Genomic DNA, 20,453 nt, shown 5'->3' on the forward strand with positions numbered 1-20,453 from the left:
ATATCCATATATATCAGTATATCAATTTTTTGGAGTTTTCTTATTTTAATAAAATTTTATTACACATTACTAGTCTTAAGAATAAATAAATAAAAATAACAAATATCCTGGATACAAATCTGCAGTTTGTTGTCTGGATAAGGAAGAAAATTAGTAAACTATTTGGTATACAATGATCATTTTTACATTACTTTATTAACTGTTGTCCTTCCCCAGGTGAAAACAACTGGATATTCCTCCTCAATCACTCCCTGTATCATTAATGTACAAATTAAATAGCAAAGGTCAGAGTACATTTCCTGAATTAGAGTCCTGTGGCACACCACTAATCACCTGCCTTCTCTTGAATTCTATCCTGCATATTTAACTACTTTGTCTCTCATCTGCCATCTCAGGGCACAGTGTTGTATCATATTGAATGCCTTTGCAAAGTCCAGCAGTATCATGATATTAGCCACTTCCTTTATCCAACTATCACTTTATTATAGAAAGTGAGTAAATACTAAGAAACCTTGCAAACACATGTTACTCACTAAAGTATCTTTTTCTTGTCCATCTATTCCTGAATTCTGTCCCTTAACCAACTCTTCCAATATCATTTAAGTATATTGTTAAATTATTCATATTCTCATTTGAGCTAGGTGAAGCAAGTTTTTTTTTTTTTATATAACTGTATTTAATCTTATGTAATGTAATACAGTAGATCTCCACTTTTACAATCCCTGGACCTCCCCAATTTTACAAGTGGTATAAATTCTGTTGTTACTGTGAAATTCAAGCAACACCTCTGAAGCAAGGTGAATGTGTATCTTTTACTGGTAGGTTTCCAATTGACTGACATCACAGCACATATGGGCAAAAATAAAACTTTTAACTAGCATGAATGATTTGTAATAACTGAATCAACATTTTTTTTTTTTTTACACCAATAACCAACTTTAACATCACAAAATATTGTGATGGAGAGGGCAATTAGTTTACAGCCAGAAGTTGTAGCAAACTGTGGCCTTGCTCTTCATTTATTATCATCAATTTAATTTAAAATCATTTACAGTACAGTGCACATTTATGCACTCATAAACTTTTAGAATGAGGAAAAATGATTTGAGAATGCAAAATACTATATGACAAACCTAAGCTTTTTGAAGCTCTTTTGAACTGAGCATGAAGGTCTTAGTTATCAGGAATGCCTTGTCATGTTACAGAAATTTATAGAATTCAGAAGAAACTACATATAGTTCTTTATATTAAAAAGCTGTAAACAGTAAATACTGTAACATTTTCACTTTTTCATAATTAAATAAATTATTAATTTCATTTTACGGTATGGTTCAGAAACAAACTGTATTGAACTTCAACGTCCCCTTCAGTACATGTGCTATGAGATATGCTGTTCAATTTCATGCACATTAATAGAAGAGCACATGTAGAGTCTACACTATTACATTTAGCTGTAGCAATGTTGTTAATGTTGGAAGAAAAGACGTTTACTGTTGTGCATTATTTTTGTTCATACTGGATTGGTAGAGCAAATGATCCTAGTCTACGATATGTTTGTGAGCAGTTTCTTCATTGTTTCCATAAGTGTGCCCCAAGCAAGTGTCATCATTGTCTTAATTGAGAGGTTCCGATAAAATTACACTATATGTCCAGCAGACATCCCAACCTTTATTCAACAAATTGACAAGACAACCTTTGCATATGCTATGAAATCTGTCTTGAAAGACAAGGTGCCCATTTTGAGCATATAATCTACTGTCGTTAATGTTTTATTCAACCCAGTTCCACTGATAGCTGCAGATGTTTACACATGATGTACATATCATCATGTGTAAACATATATTTCTTTGTAAATAAACCCATTTACTCCATAACAAATATCGTTGTAGTTTTCAGTAGTATTTTTTTTTTTGGTGTGTGTGTGTGTGTGTCTGTGTATGTATCATACTGTCTTATTTAAGGCGTTGTGTTTTTTTTTAGTTTGATGTATATTTCAATGTGGTTTTACATAATTCACAACAAAACCTCAATTCAGAATATAGGAAATTAAAGTATAATTTATGACAGCAACCAAGTTGTAAAAGGGGGGGGAGGATAGTATGTTTTGTAGTAAAATTAAAATTTTAAAGCAGTTTAGTGAATAATAAATATTCTGTTCTTCCAATCTGTGTTACTATATTATAATGTTTATACCATTCATCATAAAGATGATGCATGTTGTATAAAATACCTCCCCTCTCTATACTTGGCTGGGCTCTATTCTACCATACCATGCTTACTAGTGCAACAACTAAGTACTGAGATGGTATTTTGCAGCTTTGTTTTGGATCCCAAGATTCTATTTTACTGGCTTTTATCTATTAGAAGAAAATAGATAAAAATAAAATACCTAATAATGTACTTTTTTTTTTTTTTTTTTTTTTTTTTTTTGTGGGAGATGGGGATCAAACTCAGTTTGATCTACACCTAAAGTTAATGACTTATTAAGAGCATATATATATATATATATATATGTGTGTGTGTGTGTGTGTGTGTGTGTGTGTGCGCGCGTGTGTGCGCGCGCGCGCACGAGGGTTGTTTGAAAAGTTTGGTAAAAAAATAAGTTAAATTATTTTTTTACCAAATGTATTTATTTTTTTATAAATACATTATTTTGGGAAAAAATCACCTTTATTTCTCAACATTGTCTCCATCAAGGTCGAGTTTCGAGTTTCCAATTTTTTCATACCATCTAAAAAGTAGGATTTGTCAAATTGTGCAAAATAGTCATTGACAGCTTGATGACATCTTTGTTCTAAAAAATTTTTTTCTCACCGAGCCAAATTTTTAAGTTTGGGAACAAGAAGAAATCACACAGGGCCAAGTCTGGAGAATACGGTGAATGTGGAACCAATTCGAACCTCAGTTCGTGCAATTTTGCCATTGCGATGGCTGATGTGTGGGACAGTGCATTGTCTTGATGAAAGAGCACTTTTTTGTGCACCAATCATGGCTGTTTTTTCTTCAGTTTTTCTTTTAAATGGTCCAACAATGAAGCATAATAGATTTCTGTTATTGTCTTACCCTTTTCCAAATAATCTATCATGATAATTCCTTGGGAATCCCAAAAAACAGTGGCCATCACCTTCCCAGCTGACAAAAGGTCTTCACTTTTTTCAGTGCTCTTTCACCGGGCATTGCCCACTGTTTTGACTGCGGCTTGGACTCAGATGTATGGTGGTAGATCCAAGTTTCGTCTGCAGTTATTGCCAAACACTGCATTGAAATATCTTTTCGCATGCGTTTTTGATCGACAGTCAACAATCGCTGCACTCATCGTTCACACCGCTTTTTCATGTGCAGTTTTTCAGCAATCTCACACTTTCACTTGGCAGTCTTCCATAACGATACCATGGATTTTATCAATCATTTCCTTCGTAGTGACCTTAGTCGGGCGCCTGGAGCACACTTCATCGACCATGTTTAAACTCATTTATCAAAAAATAAATAGTCTTTAATGCTGGTGCAGAGTCCCCATGAACTACATCTTACTCAGCTTTGATCAGCGCGGCTGTCCATCTTCAAATAAGTGTTTTATCACTGCAGAAAACTCGTTTTTCTCCATTTTTATGAAAAATGCGAACACGGTCATTTTGAACGTTTACTAAACAAGAATTACGTATCGCATGTGGCTAAAATTTTGCCAGGGGTCATGAAAAAGATGATACGTGCTGACACTGGTATGAATGAACGAATTTTCGCTGTCTACTGAAAATTTATGAAACTTTTCAAATAACCCTTGTATAGTCATATGTGTATGGTAATAGTGGTTGCATTTTTAGGATTATTGCATAATTTGGATTAAACTATGTAATGTGTTGAAGAAGGTATTTGAATGTTGTACATGCAGTATATGTCTCCTTCTTCATACATTTCAATTTATTTGGATCAGATTGGAGTCTCATATTAATATTTATCTTTTCATTCTGCAACTGTTAGTTTCTCTCTCTCTCTGTGCGTGCGCACGCGCCCGTGTGCACACACATGCCTAAATGTATGTGTTCGTGGCTGCTTTGCATGAGGAAAATCCTGGGTAACTAAGGGATAAAAACCTACTTAAAAAAAAATGCGCAAAAACCTTACCTAAAAATCTTACTTATTTCTTTCTTCTTTTCGGTCATAATAAGCTTCATAGAGTCTTTTATTATTTAATTATTAAATAGTAGATTTCTTTAAGACCATAATGAGCTAACCCTTTTTTGTCCTCCCACTTAATAATTTTAGGTGGATCATTTAGACTTCACAGTTTTTTGTATTTCTTGTACTGCTAGTATGCTGCCATGTAATATTTTCTTCATTGAAAATACATATCATGTCACATATCAGAAATTTATCAAATTAAATTTATATTCACTTTTTGTTAGCATTAATCGTATAGGGATATTCCTGTATATACTTTAAATATATCCTCATATATTTAAATAAGTATTTAAAATACTTAATTGAATTACAATTGAATAATTTAAAGTAGTTAGGGCCATTGGCAGCTAAGTCAATATTACTTTTAATGATAATTTTTTTTTTTTTTTATCTTAGTTAACTGTTAATCATATTTTTCATATATCTAAATAGGGACTTAACACCAGGTTTTATTTTTAACTTAAATTTTAAATTTCTTTAATAATGGCTTAATATGGAAGGGACTATAATTCAGAGTAATTTTGATTTATAATAACAATGCTGAAGAAGAGGTGAGAATCCTAATAAGGGTAAATTATATAAACTGGAGTATTAGTAAAATACCATTCAAATTTGCCTCCAGAAATCTCTTCTATTAATCACATGCATGCAACTACACACACAGTCTGTTATATCCCACTTGCTCTGCAGAGTGGAAACGGAAATATGAAGCGCAGCAGTTCCTTCAGTAAGTTGAGGGCATCCATCCGTCATAGTAGTGCCAAGTTACTCCACAAGTTGAAGGGAGATCAAGCAAGTGTTGACAGTATTACAGCAAAGTAGGTGTTTTATATTACCTCTATTTATGCAATTCTCATGGAAAGGCTTAGACGTTGGTTATACATTCTTACTAAATAGCTTAAATAAATTACAACGTACAATAGAATATACATTAAAATAAATTTTAACACACTTCCAATATTTTGGCAACATCACGTTGCCATTATCACAGGAACTTAAATACAAGACACGTGCACGCAAGCACAACACACAGTAAATGAGGAACGAAGCAGGAAGCTATTCTTTCTCCTAAAACTCTTGATGGTACTCCCTAGCGGGCAATGTTGGTATTCTTGGCTGAGAATACCAAGCATGAGACTGCCCCAAATTTGGGAAACCTACATCAGAAGACCTTCAACCCAATCGGCCAAGAATACCAACATTGCCTCTAGGGGGGGGGAGCACCATCGGGACTTTTAGGAGAAAGAATAGCTTCCTGCTTCATTCCTCATTTACTGTGTGTTGTGCTTGCGTGCACGTGTCTTGTATTTAAGTTCCTGTGATAATGGCAACGTGATGTTGCCAAAATATTGGAAGTGTATTAAAATTTATTTTAATGTATATTCTATTGTACGTTGTAATTTACTTAAGCTATTTAGTAAGACTCTATTTATGCAGAAGGGATAAACTGGTATGCACTAAAATTATTTCTAAATAATCTTGAAAGATAAAAAAATATATATATAGGTGTAGATATCATTATTCATTTTTCACTATTTTAATGAGATGGCCATAATCCTGTCTGATTAAGGGTCACTTTATAGGAAAAATTAAAGCAGGATAGAATCATGCTCGTGTTGTATTTCATTGAATCTTTGGGTTACTGTTTAATTTTTTAGATTTAATATGTAATATATGCTTGTTTTATTCTGGATGAGATGCAAAATTCTTGATAGTCACAAAAAAAGTTCCCGAAACAGGATTGTTAAGGCATATATAGAATTAATGAATTATAACCCCTGGAGTGACTGGAATCATTAGCTTTGTTTAAGAATGCTTCATGTGAACGTTGTAATTGTGAAGCACACTTAACTTTTAGTACACTTATCGTTCGTTATGTAGGAAATTTCTTGAATATGACACAAAACATCTTGCATGTTGATTTAATAGTAGTAATGGTAGAATAAAATGGGTGAAATAAATATAGTAGGTATAGGAATGTCTTCCCCCCCAAAAAAAAATAAATAAATAAAAAATAAGTCGCTGGTCACCTTTCTGTATTTCATGTAGACATTTAGAAATATTTGTGCATTATATACATTGCAGGTGCATGTTAATACAGTAGTCACAAGGGAAACAATATTTCCAATCCATTCATAACTTTTTTTTTTTTTGCTTTTGTAACAGACAAAAGATCTCAAGTCTAATTTGGTGCCCTGTAATATTGTAAAAAAAAAAAAAAAAAAAGCATAACTTCTCTAGGAGTTGATCTTAAGATAACAGTCTCTCAAATTTTGACAAATTAATGCAACCATACTTGCTCAGGTTAGAAGAATTCTTCATGGCCATAGCTGACTAAACATAATCTTTCCGATCAGTAATGACTTCTAATAGCACATTGGTTTTCTTCCATGTAATTCTGTGTGAAGGAGTGCCCAAAGAGTATTAACAGATGTTAATAGATCTTCCTGTCTGCCCATAGTAGGCCAAGTCACAGTCACAAGGAACTTTATACACTACAGGATATGCTAGAGCAGGGTTTCACAAACTGTGTTCTGCGGAAGGTGAATAAGTGTTCTGCGAGAAGTTCTCCTGGAATTTGTCATTTTAGTTTTCTAAGCATTTTTCATGAATAAATATTTTATAGTGGAAATATTCTGAGAAGAATAATATTCGTGAATATGTCGAAAAGCTCAGACCCAGAACGCCTAATAACATCTGTGTGTCGTTAATTTTCACACATCGAAACCTTTCAACATTTGGGAAAGGGAATACTGCTGTTTATGACCAGTCATAAAAATTGCCTGCAAGCAGATTATAACAATGGACGGCATAGCCGCTGTTCTCAAAACTGAGAGAAATAACATCTGTGTTGCAAATGTTAATGACCAATCAGCAAGGAAGTATAAAGAAAATTTTTCCACTAAAATTGAAGATCGAGGTAGTCTGCATCAAGTTCTCAAATCTAGTAATACTGAATACTTTCTTCGCAAGTTCGTATTGTAGGGTGAAAGTTTCTAAACCGTAGTGCTGTGATTTTTTAAAAGTAATAGGCCTGCAGATTTAAATTTTAATATGAATAAGAGATAAGGGACTTTGTTTAATTTTGATATTAAGAAATCTCTTATTGAAGGTGTTTGTGACGCAACAGATAGTGAGTCATCCACCACCAGCCTACAAAAGCGATCTCCAGGATGTACAAAAGGAGGGGAAAAATACCAGCACACAGGAGAAAAGTCTGCATTCACTCGTAAGTACTTACGAGACTTATAATATTATAAATATTTGGTGATCAGAATGGGATATGTCAATGAAAATCAGCACAAATTAATTTAATGATGTTGGCCTGTGAAACTACAATATGCTACAAGATTTCATTAGTCCAGTGATTGATAACTGATTTAAATATAATTTTATATTTGTCAACATGTCACACCGAATACATAAGTGTACTAATACGCTTTATGATTATGCCATTATTAATATTGTAATGTGTTAATAATTAATAATAATTAATTAATAATTAATACATTACAAAATAGCCAAGGTGTCCTGTTAAAATTTCAGGATTTGTGAAGTGTTCTGTCGTAGGAAAAGTTTGGGAAATGCTGTGCTAGAGGATGAAGTTTATTCTTAGGAGAGCATATCAGATTGCTAATTTAACATGCAGTTTGAATGTTGTGTAAAGGCCATTTTATTAGTACTCTGGCTATCTTTTCTGGTGTACCTTTTTACAAAAATAGAGGAGTTGCCAGTAAGGAGAGAGGGGACATGAGACTTGGCTAACTGTTGGGTAAGTTTATAAGTTATGGCTATCTATGCTGTCAACTATAGGGTGTAGGGAAATATTAGTTTTGTGGATTTTAGGTACTCTATAAATGCAGGGTGGTTTAACGTGAACCATGACCCCCCTCCCCCTTACAGGCAACTCCTCTACTTTTGTAAAAAAAAAAAATTCAGTCCATTTCAAATCATTAGTAAAAATCATTCCCTTAAAAATTCAGACATAATGGTTAGTTTTGATGTCACTCTTTATTTAATCTAGTATACCACTAATAGACACTCTTAATATATAGTAAAGTCTAAGTTTCCCCCTGAAATATATGAATTATTCAAATTTACATTGTATGCAGGCTACTTTAAATGAGGAGGAAAAATCTGCAAACAGATTAATGGTACTGCTATGGATTCCTCCCCCCCTCCCCTTAAGCAAAGTTTTACATGGAACACTTTGAAAACGAAATATTTACCACAGCTACGTACAAGTCCCTGATGTGGTTATGCTTTGTTGATAATGTTTGCCATTTAGCCATATGGACAAGACACTTTGGATGCGTTTGTCACCTACCTAAAAAGCCAATACCCCAAAATCCACTTTACAGTAGAAAAAGAATCTAATAACTGTTGATTGACACATTATTTCAGATGGATCACTGTCTTTTTCCATTTACAGAACGCCAACACACACACACACACACACACACACACACAGGAAAGATATGTACATAAACAATCACATCATCATCCAGCCCAACAGTATGGTATTTTGAAAACACTTATGCACAGAGCCATAGCGATTTGTTTTAATGATAAAATGACTCAAATGACTAGAGAATTACTTCTGTGCTTTTCAGGTGTCTTCAAATCATACCTGGCTTTTTTCCTCCCTCTAGTATACATAATATATCAGCTCTTCCCACAGAACTTAAATATCTGCACCATACTTTCTTGGCCAATAGCTACAATTCCTACAAAATAGATAAAAGCCCCGTTACTTCTCCCTCCTCTAATACACAAGAACAAAACATTTCTATTCCCTATGTCCAGAAGTATACCTGAAAGGATAGCTAAAGTGCTAACAAAACATGGCCTCTGCATCACATTTAAACTGCACGTTAAATTAGCAATCTGATATGCTCTCCTAAGAATAAACATATCCTGGAGTGTATGAAGTTCCTTGTGACTATAACTTGACCTATTATGGGCAGATAGGAAGATCTGTTAACATCTGCTTGGACAACATAAAACATTGACTACAATTATTATGGCAAGTCAGGACTGGTAGACCACGCTTTGTACACCCCCTTCACATAGGATTAGATAGAAGAAAACCAGTGTGCTATTTAGAAGTCGTTACAAATTGGAAAGATTATTTTTAGTCTGTCATGACTGTGAAGAATAGCCATGGGCTGACTAAAAATCATTCTCCTAACCTGAACAATTATGGTTTCATTAATTTGTCAAAAAATTGGGGAGACTGTTTTCTTAAGATCAACTCCTATGTAGGGTAATGTTTCTTTTTTTTTTTTTTTTTTTTTTTTTTACAATATTACAGGGTGCTAAATTAGGACTTTAGAGCTTTTGTCCTTTACAATTTGAATTGTTCACATACTCATTGCCGTCTTGGTTGGTCGAGTGGTTAGCATATGTGCTCTCAGCCAAGAGTCTATAGGTTTGAATCCCACCAGGGGCATAAGAGATTACTATATGCACAGGTTTAACCTGTCCTGGTGCAGTATGACCTTTGATATCTTTGCCCCATAAAAACAAATATAACTAACTTACTCATTGTCACATATCTACTATAAAATGCTGCTTTGTGCTCTGAAAATGCTGATTTGAAATTAAGCAAAATATAAACCAGTTAATAAACATTTTTTTTTATATAAAATAGTTTGTTTGATGTTGTGAATACTATTAAAATAAGTTATGAATAAGGTTCAACACTACTTGGCTATTACATTAATATTCAAATCAGTAACAGATTTAAGAGGAATAAGATCTGTGCCCAAGGGTCTCAAATGACTAGAGAATTACTTCTGTGCTTTTCAGGTGTCTTCAAATCATACCTGGCTTTTTTCCTCCCTCTAGTATACATAATATATCAAGGAATTATAGCATTTAGCAAATGAAAAGAATGGGAGGTTACACATCACTAAGAAAGCAAGGTAGATTTCAAGTGTTAATTATATTCAAGCAGATTTGGCTTTTAGATTAGATTCAAGCAGATGACACTAGAAAATTAAAAAATATTATATACTTGAATATGAATTGGCTTAAAAGTTGCAGATAGGTGAATAAAATAAATGGTTTTAAAAAGGAGGTGCCAGTGAAAAAAATAGCTGTTTCACCATTATTTGATTCTGTATTTAATTGTCATATCTCATATAATCTGTAACACACAAGTTAATAGAATAAAAGCATAAAGATAAACATAAGAAAGCATATTAACCTAGGAAATGATTAAATCATTTCATAATTGCCTAGGTTTTATCTGCAGCAATTGCCTTATTTTTCAATAGATAACGTGCGTTATCTATACAAAAAATTCTAAATTCATTAAAAATGAACGTGCAGTATACATTTGAAAGGTATGAGAGGTAAATCAAATGTAATAACAAAACTAAGAAGTATTACTTAATAGTTATTGAACGTTACTATTCAAATCCAAAAAATTCTTCATCAGACTCGATATTAAAAGAATCAATTGCATTAAAAATTTCATTTTTAACACAATTGAACGGTATTTCTTCAGCTTCATAATCATTGTCACCGGACACCACTGCATTCCCTTGTGCTTTAATGAAACCATTTCTAACACCGTTTTCACTTACAGCAGCCCAACTTTCTACAATCCACATAACTATATATCTTTATATGATGTTCTTTTCATCTGCCCTGTTTTGTTATATTCATGGATGCCATTATCCAGTCTTCCCACTTAGCCTGCAAATTGTCCTGGAATGGTTTATTTACTGCAAGATCAAGGGGTTGAAGTTTTTTTGTTAAACCACCTGGAATGATGGCCAATTTGGAATATTTACTTACAAAAATCGACCACTAGCAATGCATGTGCTTTTAAAGAATTCCTCTGTCTGTACTTCCTAACTCTACCGCTAGTTGGCGCATGCACGTTATCTATACATCAAAAGGAGTGATGAAAATGTTGGGGGGGGGTGCATGTTATATATTAGGTGTGCATTATCTATCGAAAAATACGGTATATTTGTCTAGAGACTTTTGCTTGCATGTAGAAATATCATTTCCCAATAAAAAAAGAGGAAGGGCCTGAGAAAAACAGCCTCTTTTTCAAGGCTTGTTTCACAAAATGAATAAATGCCCAAACTAATTAATAGGTGCATAAGCACTTATTACTTTTGTCCATATTTTGTCTATATCAGCAACACTAAAACTTTATTCTGGGTGGGAAGTTTTCTTGAAATTTGGTATTTGGATCTTAAGATAGTAAGTATTTTAAGAACAGCTCCATTCTATTTTATAAGTCTGCCTAGTTATACTTTTGTTTATTTAGAAGCTACATAGAATATTTTAGATTTTCCCATATTTATTGTATACATTTCTGAGTAAGCAAAACACAAATATGGGCAGAGTTTTTAGTGTGAGTTCCAACAAGAATTGTAAACCTATAGTACATAAGGAAAGATCCTTATGTTTGCCAGTGATCTAGTACTAATATCTCAAAACCCAAAAGATCTCGAAGAAATGGATGAAAAAATATGCACAAACAGCAGTGAGATAGGCTTAGAAATGAATCTAGAAAAAACAAAATGGATTAAAAACATCTGCGCAAGTGACAATCACTATGTATTACATCCCTATAGAACAAGTTGACTCTTATAATTACTTAGGACAAACAATAAAAATGAATAATGATTTACCTGAAGAACTAGTAAAAAGAAAGAAAGCTGCATGGCTATTCAACAGACTAAAAGACACACTTACTGATCCAAATCTTGACATATCTGCGAAGGCAAAACTATTTAATGGTGACATTCTTCCATCACTCACATATGGATCAGAAACATTGAACACAACAAGAAAAAAGGGAGATACTCTCAGGATAACTCAGCATGCAATAGAATGTAGGATTTGTAACATCAGCAAAATGGAACATGTTAGAAATACGGAACTAAGAGAGAGAGAGAGAGATCAGGCATAAAAGATGTAGTAACTGCAGTATGTGAAAGCAAGATGAGATTGGCAGGACACATAATCAAGCTCAGAGATAACAGATGGATATATAGAAAGAATACTCAATTGGCAACCAATAATTAAAAGAAAACCAGAATACTACCTATAAGATGGGAAGACCCATTAGTGAAATCTATGGGTATAACATGGAAGAGAGCTGCTCGAGATCGTTGGAAGCATCTTTGTGACCTGTACTCATGGAGAAATCCTGAATGAAACACAGGTCCATCAAGGTAATACATGAGCACCATGGATGGTCTTGGGTTAAATAATCTGGAAACTATGCTCTAGAGGTCAAACATGGAATTTTTTCAAGTAATTTCATGCTTCTATCATGCTGGATGGTGATCTCATGTCAAGTGATGAAATTTCTATTATGTAGGCATTCACAAAAGCATAAGTGCCCATGGCAGGATTTGAACTCTCTATCTTCTTGGTGCATTACATAAATGCTAAAGGACCTAGAAGAAACTGGAAAAGGACAGCTGAGTAAACTATTTGACCATATATTTCATAATGAATATGTTCCCAATGAACTTATTCTATCTTCAATCACATCTGAAAAGTCTGGGGCAGTTGAATTCAAAAATTACAGACCAAGAAGCCTAATGAGCCATGTAATAAAATTACTATTGCAAATTATATTGTAATAATTTGTAATAGTAAGAAATAAAATAAATAAATCTTTTATTAACAGCAACACCAAGACATTATTATTATTATTCCACCCTCCATGGAGTCGGTAGACTTATCGTGGGAGGTTCATTCAACTGACAACATATTTATCATATAGAATCTTAAAATCCTTAGCACTCCTTGTATTAACAACACATTCTGGTAATGTGTTTCATTCACTAACAGTTCTCCGTGTGAAAAATATACTCCTCACATACCCCCTCTTCACACTTTTACATAACTTCGGGATTAATCTGATAAAATTCTCTCACCAACTTAAACGTCTCTATCATATCACCTCCTATCCACCAAACCAAACTCTGTATTCCACATTTCTTCAACTCATCATAGCCAGCATTCCAAAGTCCTGACATTGTCTTAGTCACTTGTCTCTGGACCCTCTCCAATGTCTCCACATCACATTGAAAACCAGGTGACCAGATCTGAGCATAATAGTGTATGGTCTGATCAGTGCCTTATACAGTGGCACAACTACTTCCTTATCACTACATGTTAAAGTACTTCTTATCATAGCAGCACTCCGATGTGCAACCTTTGCAACACTAGCAATATTTTATTATTATTATTATTACGTGATCCCTCCAGAGAGTCCAGAGACTCATCGAGGGAGGGGTACCTACTCTATAACTCTATCTCCACCACTTAATCCATCAACTACACCAACGCTATCTAGTACTTTCAAACTAGTATTTTCACAGACAATCACAAACATCCATGCCCATAGCGGGATTCAAACCTGCAGCCTTTTGGCTGGAGAGCAGATACACTAACTGCTCGGCCAACCAGGCTGGCATATGCCCTCTAAACTTCAGTTATACTGTCAACCATCACTCTCTAATCTCATCCACTTCCTTTAGTATGGCACCATTGATATAGTACAGTCTTATATTTCTTCACTCTAAAATGCAACACCTTGCACTTATTGATATTAAAACTCTAACCCCACTCCTTTATCCAAGTAAAAAGGTCTATTCAAATCTTCCTGAAAGGAATTAATATCAGCAGTGCTACTTATAATTCTTCCCAACTTTGCATCATTAGCAAACAACTGAAGATCCCCAGTCAGTTCACATGGTATATATACAAGCAAGTTAAACAGCAGGGGGGCCCAAGAACAGAACCCTGGGGCACACTACTGGTTACCTTCCTTTTTTATTTATTTTTTTTTGAGACACTGCTCCATCATATACAACCTGCTGTTATCGTTCACAGAACCAATCTTTGATTCCATTATTTTTGAAGATGTAACCAATATACCATCTGTTCCCATCCTGTGCAGCTTGTACATCAATTTATCATATGCTTTTGCTACATCAAAGAATATCACTGTATATGATTCTCCTTTATCTAACTTAAAATACAAGTAAATGACTAAAACAGGACCTACCTTTGACAAATCCATGCAGATCATCATAAAAAATGCTATGTCCATCAACCCAATCATGTATTCTATTCCTTACCAATCTCTCCAACATCTTGACCACAACCACAGTTATACAGACTGGCTAATAGTTGGAGACTTCTGTCTTAGAACCATTCTTCAAACGTTGGGGGAGGCTTACGTGTTCGTTGTATATGTTGATTATTTTTAACAGTATAGATGAGAACACAGACTGAGGTCTAGGACTGAAGTCAGGTCTAGCAGACCATTCTTTAGATACCCCTGCATGCAGGATCAATTGAAAAAAAAAACAAAAGTGCTGCACAGAAGCTTTTATAAGTCAGAGAGAGATTATTCCTGGAATCAACAGAAGCCTTGAAACATACATACTCCAAACCACAAGTACGACTGTATAAATTCGCCAAAGATTTGGGAGACATTTGTCTTAAGACCAAATTAATACCTGTTTTTTTTTTTTTTTTTTTTTTTCCCCACAACTTAGATGGCACCTAATTAGGTCTTTAGTCTTTGTGTTGTATGTATTCAAACTAGTCCCATTGTTATACTGGATTGTTTTTGTCTCGCATACTGGGACAGACTTTTTTTTTCTGAAGATGCTGGATAGAATACTAGTGAAATATCAGCAATACTTAATAGTTATTTTCTTATCAGTCTGTGTTCTCATCTATACCATTAAAATTAATCAACATAGAACCATTCTTGTGCAGTGGTCATATTTTGTCTTCTTTCCACTCTTTAGGAACCCTGCCCATTGCACGACTTTCATTAGATAACCAGGTCGAGGGCTTACCCAACTGTGGTGTACATTCCTTAAGAATATGTGGTGATATGTTATCCATCTCCACAGGCTTATTAACATCTAATCCGACCAACATCTGATACACCTCTGATTCTTGCACTTCCAATTCTCCTAATACTTGCCTCTCTTCTATATATTGCATGGCATCATTTACACCAGTATGATATATGCCAGGGGTTACCAACCCATGCCCGCAGGTGCCTTGGCACCCGCCAACATATCCAGAGATGCCTGCTCAGTCATGTAGAATCCTCTATTATTCTATTGATTTTATTGCAGGAGATTCATTGGCAGGGAATCAGCATGGGAAGATTCTGCATAAATCACCTGCTTTCAGTGTGTTAACAATAGTTAGTCTTTCTCTTCAAATTTTACTCTTCAGCTAAAAATCAATATCAGTGAGTTTGAATACATCTTTGTGAGTGTGAGCAGTTCTTGGGTTTTAAACAGTTATCGTCCTTCCCTAAAATGAATGTGGATAGTAAAAAAAAAAATAAATAAATAAAATAAAAAAAAAAAAATATATATATATATATATATATATATATATAATTATCAATCTGAATGGGAAGAAGCTTACTACTTTGTTAAAATAAAAGACAAGTGTGTGTTTGGTAAATGGCAATTCTGTTGCAGTTATGAAGAAACATAATATGGAACGGAATTTCAAGACTAACCTCATTTGACCACAACTATCCTGTTAATTCTGAACTGAGAAAGAAAAAATTATCTGAATTAAAGTCAAAACTTACATCTTTATAGTTAGTTTTTTTTAGACCAATAAAGCATAAAAATGACATCATTGCTTCTTATAAAATTACTCACTTAATAGTAAAAAGGAAGTAACATCATGAAAACAGATCTAAAAATAATAAACTCAATTGGAACCTCTCCTCTGATAAGCAGGATGATGAATTGATAAAAGAGGCATTTCTCACATTCAGAAAAATCAGAAAAATTCCCTTGAGCTGATTCTTTATTTTGAAGACTTTAAAAACAAACAAATTATGACAGTGATATCAGACCTGCAGCTTTCAAATAAAACAATCAAGGCAATTGAGCTCAATTTCTCTTGACATATGAATGGAAAATGTGAATACTTATCCCTGTAATTTGGTGAGTCAACGAATGTATCAGATACAGAGGAATTGGCTGTTTTATAAGAATGGTATTTGAGGACTTTTCCTGTTAGGGAAGAGCTGTTAAAATTATTGCCCATGAATGGTCAAATAACAGGAATGGAAATTTACCATACATTTAAACAATACATCGAAGCAGTAGATTTCCCTCTAAGCAAGTTAGCAGCGATCACCACTGATGGAGCCCCAGCAATGGTGAGTACTTCCAAAGGATTTATTGCTCTTTGCATTGAGAACAAATCACTTCCGATCTTTACATCATACCATTGCATTATTCATCAAGAAGCACTGTGCAGTAAAGTTCTCTCTTTCAGTCACATTATGAAAACAGTTCTAAAAATAATAAACTCAATTAGAGCCTCTCCTCTACAGGCACCGTCTCTTTAAGTCTTTCATTGAGAGTACCGATGATGTAACTAAAAAAGATCTTATTCTTCATTCCAAAGTTCTCTGGTAAAGCAAAGGAGAAGTACTTTCAATATTTGTGAGTTTGATTGAAGAGATAAAAGAATTTCTCAATTCCAAAGGATAGAACTATGAGCAGTTAAGTGATCATTTTTTGGTTAATGGATTTGGGTTTCCTTACAGCTATCGTAGAAAAATTAAATTCTCTAAACTTGGAACTCAAAGGAAAGGATAAACACATTGCGATGATGGTAAGTTCAGTCAGATCATTCAAAGAGAAGCTGACTTTGTGGATGTATCATTGGGAGCAGAAATCTCTCAATCATTTCCCAAATCTAAAGAAAATCATTGACAACAGAGTCCTGGAATCATTTGTAAAATCAATTAAAGTGCTTCAGGAAGAATTTGACAGAGGTTTCAGCAGTTCAACACCATTGAGCTAATGGTATCATTATTTAAAACCCTTCTACAGACTTAAATTCATTACAAACTTTAACAGTGCAACAACAGAAGTGAAACTTGAAGTTTTAGATCTCAGGTATGATATCACATTATAGTCATATAAAGGTGATGCAAGCTTTTGGAGGTTGGTGGATAGAGAAAGATTTCCTGTTTTAGGAAGTTGTGCATACAAGATAACGTCTTTTTTGTATCAACATACTTGTGCAAGTTATTTTTTTCCGCCATGAATATCTCGACGATTGTTTGCGAGCTGCAACATCATCTTATAATCCCAATTACGAAGAAATTTTCAATGATATACAATTCCAAGAGGTGCATTAAAATCCATGTTTCTTCACAATTTATTTAATTTGTTTTAAATATTTTTGTTTCATTCCAATAAAAACCAAATTACCATGATCCATTCTTTTGTTTATTTATCCAAAACATAAATTTATCTTGATTGTTTGATTGCTTTAACAAAGATGGGAGGGCATGGGGAAGGAGTGCCCCACTACTGTTTCCTCATCTTAAAAATGCTCCTGAGCTCAAAAAGATTGGTAACCTCTGATATATTCTGATAAAATGCTCGTTCAATAATTCCACTATATCTTTGCAGCTGTTATTCTGCTGCCATCACTATCCACCAGTGTTAATCTGACATAATTATTCTTCCTCTTGCTTGCCATATAGCAGAAAAATTCCCTTGAGTTAACCTTGACCTGACCAGCCAATCTCCTCTCATACTGCACCTTTTCTTTCTCTACCATGCTCATCACCTTTCTAGCCTGTATTTTATACTCTTCATGGATCCGATCACCAACACTGTATTGTTTTATTCAACTTTACCTGCTAGCAATGAATGCATACTGGTACCTGTTGTTTTCAAAAAAATGCTGTGTGTGTGTGTGTGTGTGTGTGTGTGTGTGTGTGTGTGTATGAACCAAACTGCAAACAAAAATCAACAATGAACTGCCAGAAGCTTCCATACAAAAAAAAAAAAAAAGCATTAAGCAGGGATGTGTGTTTTCTTCTCTTCTGTTCAGTCTCTACAGTGAAGAATTTTTTGAAAGTATGGAAAAACTGGAGGTAGTAAAAATATGAGGAAAAAAATAAATAATCTTTGTTATGCAAAGGATACTGTATTGATTGCTGAGCGAGAGAGAGACTTGGAAATAAATACACAGATTAAAAATTATGGCTTTACATTAAATTTCAGAAAAAAAAGTTATGATAGTAAAGCAGAGAAAAATATACTTCAGAGTGGAAAACCAAATTATAGAGCATGTTAAATGTTTCGCTTATTTAAGACATTAATTATAGAGTATACAAAATGCAAAAGAGAGATTTAGGAGAATAGAAATTGCAAAAGTAACCATTAACAGAATGAAGACTATTCTAACATCAAAATATAGATTAATAATGATTAAATGCTTTATTTGGTCTACTTTTCTCTATAGAGCAAAAACATGGTAAATAAGGAAAATGCTGGAAGGATTGACACTTTCAAGATGTGGATGTACAGAAAAGCATTGCAGAAAACAATGGATCCGGAAGAGAAATTAAGGAGTTTTGGAGATGATGGTACTAAAATAGAACTAATAAAGAACATAAAAAAAAAATAATAATCATATATATGGGTCATGTTGTGAGACTTGAAAGTCTTCAAAAAGATTTATTAGAAGGAAGAATTGAAGGTAATTGAAAGAAGGACAGTGATACACATGGTTCAAAAACATGAAGGACTGACTGGTAACTATGCATAGTAGCTCAAGAGATCCTTGATGAATATGAAACTTTATAGGACAATCTATTGGTCAGAGAGCTGATATGCTGTCTACCTAGTCAACTACTCTACAAATTGCTTTGTTACTGAATGATTTCACCATACATGAAAACATCTTAACTAGTCATTATTGTCTGAGATCATATCTGTACTCATTATAATGGACTAATGATTAGTTCTCTATCGGCTACATTTGCATAAGTATTTATTTGATAGCTGACATATAGCTTACTCCAAAGTATAATCTAACTAATGCGTATTAAACTTCGGTACTTGAATTTCATTATTAAATTGAGTCTCCATAGCTCAGCCAGTAATGGCAGTTCCCTTTAGTTGGAAAGACCTGGGTTCCAATCTCATCTGGGACAGAGAGAATTTTTATAAGACTTTTCAGTGGAAGATTAGTTAGTTGGTCTCATATAGAGTTGGCAGGATCTCCCTTCTAGAAACTGGAGTTTATCAACGGCAAATTAGAAACATACATTTATTTTCAATGCTGAAATGCTAAGCCTGCTTAACTTTAGGAAATGCTGCTACTGATTTTAAACCTAAGTGTTCAACTCAGTATGAAGAAACCTTATCTTAATCTAGCTGAAGTCAGAAATTATTCCAAGTATATTTAAATAAATGATTTATTCAATCAAATATAGTAATTATATAGTAATTATATACTTATAGTAATTATATATACAATCATCAGTAAACATCTACACTAGGCATTGTAATTGTAAATTAATAATTTTGTCCTCACACTTTCTTTTAATTTAAAATCTGTAAAATAAAAATGTATACTGAGCTCTATTTATTTAATTAACCATTCATAAGGAGAAATGCTAGTTCAAGAATAATATCAATAATATCACAGTAATTCATTACAAAATGCAAGCAGTTTAACATGTTAATACTCTGCTGGCAGCTAAGTAGAGTGGATAACTTATATTAATTCCTTATGAATTATGTAATTTATTATATCAGTGAACTGACGTTAAACTATTGTTTGCAGTTGTCTATTCCTTTTCTCACAAGAGTGATAATTTAACTGAACAAACAAAACAGTCTTACCTTCCAGTAGTAGGAGAACATTCACTATCAGAACCACTTAACTCCTTTAATGAAGAATAACAAAGACACATATGATAGGTTTCATCTATTCCAGTCACTAAAGGCATGAAATTCAGCTTGACAAAAAAAAATAAAATAAATAAAAAAAAGCTTCTTACAGGATTTCAGGCATTTTGAAAATAGCAACATATTACATGCTTTTATTTGATTGTAGGAAGAAGTAAACAGACATATGTACTGCTTAATAAAAAATCTCATCTTCCTATTTCTCTCTTTTACCTTGCGGTGTCGAGGGTTTTTAATCATTATCAGAACCACTTAACTCCTTTAATGAAGAATAACACAGACACATATGACAGGTTTCATCTGTTCCAGTCACTAAAGGCATGAAATTCAGCTTGACAAAAAAATAAAATAAAAATAAATAAATAAAAAATCCTGTAACTTTTTACAGGATTTCAGGCACTTTGAAAATAGTAACAGATTACATGCTTTTATTTGATTGTATGAAGAAGCAAATCATAAAAATAATAAAATAAAATAATAAAAATTTCTATTTTAATTCTTGATTAA

General features: G+C 33.5%; 1 protein-coding gene across 4 annotated transcripts in view; it reads left to right on the forward strand.

Moving 5' to 3' along the window:
- The window catches only part of LOC150101606 (kinesin light chain-like), a 465,700-nt gene that overhangs the window by 315,178 nt on the left and 130,069 nt on the right, over positions 1-20,453 (forward strand). For 3 of the 4 annotated variants that reach the window (XM_090400088.1, XM_090400086.1, XM_090400089.1), the window contains exon 13: positions 4,870-4,997. The exons of the other annotated variant lie outside the window; for it this stretch is intronic. In XM_090400088.1, the coding sequence (XP_090256214.1) occupies positions 4,870-4,997 (128 nt within the window). The remainder of the gene's footprint in view (positions 1-4,869; positions 4,998-20,453) is intronic. 4 annotated transcript variants of the gene reach the window in all.

This window comes from Typopeltis vanoorti, chromosome 11 (genome assembly GCF_054136105.1).
Source record: "Typopeltis vanoorti isolate ZY-2024b chromosome 11, IOZ_Tvanoo_1.0, whole genome shotgun sequence".
Lineage (NCBI taxonomy): Eukaryota > Metazoa > Arthropoda > Arachnida > Uropygi > Thelyphonidae > Typopeltis > Typopeltis vanoorti.